Source organism: Choristoneura fumiferana, chromosome 5 (genome assembly GCF_025370935.1).
Source record: "Choristoneura fumiferana chromosome 5, NRCan_CFum_1, whole genome shotgun sequence".
Lineage (NCBI taxonomy): Eukaryota > Metazoa > Arthropoda > Insecta > Lepidoptera > Tortricidae > Choristoneura > Choristoneura fumiferana.
The window spans coordinates 18,402,611-18,409,201 of record NC_133476.1 but is presented as its reverse complement, the minus strand read 5'-3'; the positions used below and the strand labels follow the sequence as shown (position 1 = coordinate 18,409,201).

The 6,591-nt window shown below is 36.9% G+C and overlaps 1 protein-coding gene across 8 annotated transcripts in view; it reads left to right on the top strand.

The window, feature by feature from the left end:
• The first annotated feature begins 1,625 nt into the window (after positions 1-1,625).
• Positions 1,626-6,591, top strand: part of LOC141428304 (rho GTPase-activating protein 23-like) — a 385,604-nt gene continuing 380,638 nt past the window's right edge. For 6 of the 8 annotated variants that reach the window (XM_074088235.1, XM_074088234.1, XM_074088232.1 and 3 more), the window contains exons 1-2: positions 1,626-1,917; positions 4,153-4,290. In XM_074088235.1, the coding sequence (XP_073944336.1) occupies positions 4,248-4,290 (43 nt within the window). In that variant the 5' untranslated portion in view covers positions 1,626-1,917; positions 4,153-4,247. The other 2 variants (XM_074088230.1, XM_074088231.1) reach the window with 2 other exon arrangements.

Below are 6,591 nucleotides of genomic sequence, written 5' to 3'. Positions count from 1 at the left end.
TACCTAACCTTTAAAACATCTTTAGCTTTCAAGATCGCTCTAGAGCAAAACTGTTATTTTATCGGTAACTCCTGAGCTGCCATCACTATTCCCTCATTTGTTTTACAAAAAACATTACAATTGATTCTACAACTGACGTAGGTACTTAATTAGATAACAACCGCGACGTTTCACGCTTCTTTCTCTACGTATCAAGAGCGTATCAATTGGAGGATATTCTTTCATTTTGTAACAATACTTTTCTTGCTTCATACACTACATAACACATGAAAAATGTTGTAAGAGTAGTTGAAAAACAAACACTGTAGGTTCAGTCAAAGGCTTTAATTCATGGGCCACCATCGAACCTTTTCAAAGGAAAAGCCATTACGACTTTCCTTGTTAATTTATGCGATGTCACTATGACGTTTACTGTAAAATGGTTCCATGGAGGCCAATGAATTAAACTCCTTGACTGTACCAGAATAATATCAAACGTGCACTGGAAAAGTTAATAACTCAAAGTTATACAGATACAAAATACAACAGATTAGTGGCTGCAACGTCCTTCAACTATTTATACAATAATATTGAAAAGTACTTCAATACAATATTTCTGAACGGTTTCGAACAGCTAACTCGTACACTCATTGCTTTAAATTTAGATGTTATTTGTCAAGAAACTGAATTGCAAACGCTGTTGCCAAACGTCGTCTTTTGTAGTCCATCAGTTTGTAAGTCACACTGACTTTTTCGAGGATTTTTTGTGAAGCGCCAATTTGAAAAATATGGTCAAGGCTAACGGCGTTTTAGTTGCTGTGATTTTGGAAAATTCTGGGATAACTAATGGTATATTCAAATCGTGTTTTACGGACTGTTGATCATGGTTTTCTTTTCTTTCGCGTTTAAATTTTGCAACGATACATTTACTGACCACGATCATTAAAATTTTGAGAAAATTCAAACATATAGATTAACCTGTAACAACTTTAGTCAGCATACGTGGTAGTTATTTTACATCGCCTATAATCGCTTTTGCCTTTGTTTAAATTTGAAATACGTGTAAGGAAAACATGGCGTGTTACAACATAATATTCATAAACCTTTAAGGTCAGATTTGCTTTGAATTTATTTCGAAACGTTAATGACTAGGTGTCGGACTCGCCTACATGTGAACTTGGTGTCAACCGTGGACCGGCCAGAGCTATTATGAACATCAGAAACACCTGTTCAGGTGGGCGACGGATGGGGCCGGCCGAAAATCTACGCACTCTCATTAAAATCTGCCAAAAGTTCTTCGTATTCTAGAACATTCCAGCGCATGATGTCCAGGTAATTATAAGTGTGATCATGATACGTCAGACAGACTATTGGAATCAAGGTTTTATTGTGGTATTTTCTCGTAATCATAACTTAAAATCAACATTATACAATACGCAGTATAAAATCATCTACATACAAACCTGGAAGACATAAAGCGTCTACCCAAGCATCGAGTCTGGTTTCCTGACACTTAAGCCGTTAAACTCCGCTTCCGGCGCGACCTGATGCAGTCATTAGCTGGCATACCACGACGTCGTGCAAATTCTACGACCCCCTGTCTCTGAATTTATAAATAATCCCGGGACGTTTCAGTGGCGGCCGCGGTGCGGCAGACCGCGGACGGCGCGGGCGCGCTTCCACATCGCTCGCGATCGATATGACGCCCGGGATCTAGCGATCGACTGAACGTTACGCCGCGAGTGATCTAGCCGGGTGGTAGTGCTATGTGATTCTAAAAATCTACCAGTGGAACCGGGTGCCAGTGGAAGTGTACCATCTTAAAAGTTTCGCTCAGTTTTAACACAATTTTATCACTTAAACCTCTTCACAGTAATTGTTAACGTCAAGAGTCATTGAGATCTTAACACTGTCGCTCGTCTGATTAAGTATAAGCGGGTGCGTTACTTTAAATTAACAAAAATATGACTTATCGTTTGTGACGCCTGCAAAATTCTTCTCAAATGATTTATACTTTGAAGTCCCATTCAAAGTAATGAATGGGGCCATCAAACACATTAAGTTCCACATTAACTGGTATTGTTTACATTCTTCAATAATATTTTGTGACGTCTCCTGATTTATATACTTTATGCATTTGAATGTCTAATTTTGTATGTTAGTTGTTCAGGAAAGGGAGGAGTACGTCCGCAAATACACCGAGACGCTGAAGTATGTCAGTTATGCTCTCCACTAGACAATAGCGCGCATGATGAACGACAACTTCTTCATATAAGTCGGTACTTGTACCTACTAATATTTTGCGAGTAAAATATGCACGGAAAATATAAATGAGGCATTCCATTTAAATTTTCTAAGCTTCAATGGCGCTTTTGTTCGTCGTTATTCTTTCCATTGATTTCGCAACGGGTTTCATGTGTGGCTAATTTTACTGTACATTCTCGCAGACGTCTCATTAGTGTCTTCATTTACCTACACTTCGGTATTGGCACGTCTCTTTTTAATATTCCGACTCCTTCACGCCAAATTTCGACAGGCCGATGCTTTTGCCTTTGTTTGTTTTAATAATGACGCATTGTCTTTGGCACATACTTCTTTATTTACTTGTTTATGTCAGACTCCGCAGCACTTACGATACCGCAAGCCATATTATGTTGATTATATCTTTTGAAAAGAAAGTGGTTTTTTATCGAGTGTTCCAGCCGCGCTACAAGATTTAAAATGACATTGAATTATGTAGGTATTTGTTCTTAAAACCCGTACGTTTTTTATTGCTACATCTTTATTTGTTTTTTTTTTTGTTTCGCCAAGAAGACTTAATGATAGTATGCATTCAAATTATCCTCTGGCCTTCTTTGAAATACGTACGTTATATTATATTAATCACTGTACGTATACAATGTCTTAAAAACTAACACTTACTCGTATGAGGTCATACGAGTGATGAAGATAAACGACTGTAAATTATGATTGAGCTCAAACTTTTGTTCTTTTGTTGGATGGGACGTAAAGGCTGCTGTTACAAAAGTCCTCAGCATAGGTAAATGTTTGTTTTATCGCTTAGAAAATGTCTTATTTTCAATTTGTTTATAACTCTCATATAAAAAATTCAAATTTCAAATCATTTATTCAGTAAATAGGCAATGGGCACTTTTACACGTCATTTTTTAAACTACCAGCGCTTTCGGAAAGAACTGGGCATAACTTGAAACAAGTCAATAGCGTACAAAGTTCCCGATCGGCACTTGGCCAAGCCCTCTATTCTGAGAAACAGGTCTGTGTCTTATGCATATGGGCTGTATTTTTTTTATTTGACAGATTGTAAATGTTATGATTTATCTACTGCCCCACGTGCGCGTTGATGCCTTACTTGTTAACCAAATTATTTTAATCCATATTATTATAATCCCTATATGCACGGATACTTAATTGCATACTTGTGAGCATCATTTCAGATTAAGATAAAACCTTTTGGATGAAGCCCACACGCGGCCATTATTCCTGTTCTACCGTACGTCACGCCAGCTTCGTCTTGGTCAGTTCCGTATTTACGAGTCCTCGTGGGCGTTTTAAAAACGCGTTACGTTAACGAATGACCTTGTATATTATGTATGGTGCTTTATGATACCTTTAATTCCATGTCAGTGTTTCATAACATTTCCTTTTCGGTGCTGCGGAGTTGTGTCTTGTTTTGTAGACCTAATTCTTTTGTAGCTTTCTACGTGTTCAGTTCCATTTGCGGTTGCTAGTGTTTTTTTCTTTTTCTGACATCTGTAACTGTACGAGAAGCTCTACAGACCCATTTAGACGGGCCACTGTCCGAGTGTACGCAGTAATTGCTAACAAATAGTTACGCAAATCTGATTGATGATAACGATCCGGCATTCGATACCGTTACTTCAATTTGGCCACTGTACTGTCTATCCGAAGGTCAGTCACCTCGCCTTGCAGTAATGTCCAAGGCATATCTTAATTTCATACTTACATTTCCATTTCGCTTTGGCTTATCCAAATTGATCAGCGTTGCGGACAAGGAACAAGGACAGGTCTCAGACAGGTGGAACAAATGTATTCGCTTCATGTGAATATACGTGAATGAAACGTTGTCATCATTCGCGCGTATAACTATGCTTAATTGTACTGAGCCGTGTGAATAATTTAACCTCATTGTAGAGTTAGAGATGTGAAATGCGCAGCCATGTTCCCCATAGCTGACTGAGCTATTACACGTGTCTTATTGTTGGTGAAGTGAAAGAATAGTCATCAAAATGATGCAAGGATTGCTGGAGTCGCTGTACAAAATCTATACAGGTAAGTTAAGAAATACGCAGATTATATTAACCCTTTCCCATTCTTACTTGACTTTATCATGGTATTAAACCCCTTGACATTTTGCCTGGCAAATAACTAAGAGTATGCAAAGTGCAGGAATTGCCAAGCCGACTGTTTTGCGTGACCTACAAAAAGAGCAATTTTTCGACTTAGGTATCCCGTTCTGAGCTATGTGTGTGAAGCGATTTATTATACGGAATTACAGTTTGAAAACAATCTTGCTAGCCAATTAGGTGGGTGTGTGCACATAAAGTATCTACAGTACATTTTTGCGCATAGAATTTCTCGCTGAATACATATTTCGTCTAACAGGAACTGTCTGGGTCACGACCGGGCCTCCAAGCGGCTGGGGCGTGGTCCCATGATGTATTAACGTTAAGTAATAATTTGCGTTTTTTTCAACCACCATTTTGTTTAAGCTAAACTCTCCTGATGGGTACACTGACCCCACTGATTTTGTATTCAAAGGGTAAACATTTTACATAATTACTTTTTAAATTGCAAGCTGTTTCAACTTTTATGACGTCTATAATCCTATCTGCCATTAATAATCGTTTTTTTCTTTAAAGTACGTTGAAGGTATGAATAAATAATCTATTTACTAATTAAATCATCAGTGCTGCTGACACTGTTTGTAGTTTTTCTTCAATTCTGTCATAGAATAACTGTTAATTAGAAACTACAAACAGTGTCAGCAGAACTTTTCTAATAGAAGCCAAATGAACCCCAAAGCTATTATGAAATCAATGAAGCCAATTACATTTTACGACTTCAGATCCACTACTGTCGATAATGCTGATTATTTTCCACTTGGCCTTAAGATATACTTGACTAAGCACATATGCATCTGAAAACACTCGATTAAGACTGACATTTACCATTAACATTGATATAAATTTCGCAACGGCTAATAGAGCTCAGTTGCTTGCAGCACAATGCAATCGTAGATCTGACCCGGGGTTCAATGTCAAGTTTGGCGTTTGAATATCATACCTAAACGATGAGATTCGCACGATAACAGTTTCTATTACTAACCTTTTTTTGAACACGATTTGGGGCCCTATCGTGAGGTGTATACAGGGTGGCCCATTTATATCGGTCAGTATGGGAAAGTCTGAAACTATACGGCATACGAAAATTTCTCCTTAGGACCATGACATCGATTTTAATAACAAGAAAAACTGCATTCATGCATTTAAAAAAAAACCTCAGCTCGGGAATCGAACCCGGTTGTTTTGAAAAAAAAAAAACTTACACTATTTCTATTTAGATATCGATTGTGTATGTCTTAAGAAGTAAATGTGTCCATGAAACATTATGTCTAAAATGAATAAAATGCATTGTTTTCACATACTTTAATTTATTTTAGTAGGTGTTCGAAGTGTCCACCGTTACAATATTCAACAAATTCTGGTATGTAAAATTGTCTCTATGGTTGTTTGTACACCTACTAAAATAAATTAAAGTATGTGAAAACAATCCATTTTATTCATTTTAGACATAATGTTTCATGGACACATTTACTTCTTAAGACGTACACAATCGATATCTAAATAGAAAATGTAAGTTTTTTTTTTCAAAACAACCGGGTTCGATTCCCGAGCTGAGGTTTTTTTTTAAATGCATGAATGCAGTTTTTCTTGTTATTAAAATCGATGTCATGGTTCCTAAGAAGAAATTTTCGTATGTCGTATAGTTTCAGACTTTCCCATACTGACCGATATAAATGGGCCAACCTGTATAGTAAGTATGCTCACCTTGAAAATGTGCGAAGTGTATGAACCGTTTTAAGCTCGATGCATCGTAAAAGATTGCAATTAACATTGTGTTTAGCAACTCGATACCAATTAGAGCTATTGATTATCTGTTGTTTTATCGATTCCTTTATAATGACGCGCTGTGTAGGGATTAGCACGAAATGTAAATAGTTGCTTGTTAAAGCTTTAAAGAATGCGCCAACGTCTATGTACCTGGCGGGATTTGCTTCACGTTCACCCCATGGACATAGACTGGTCTCAACAGTCTCAAGCGCTACCATAGGTCAATTAATTAAGTGTATTTCTCAAAACATTTTACTATATCTCGGTTTTTGTATTGTTCTTGATGGTTTTTTTTACTTGTAGTTTTCACTGCTGATTGCTTATGTATTTAAAATCTCTATTTTAGCTTTTACAGCTTTCTTACAACTAAATATAAGGAAACTGTCGTTATTGTTATCATTATTGCCTATTAACATATATTTTTGTTAAGATGTTTTTAAAACAGGATATTTTTCAATTT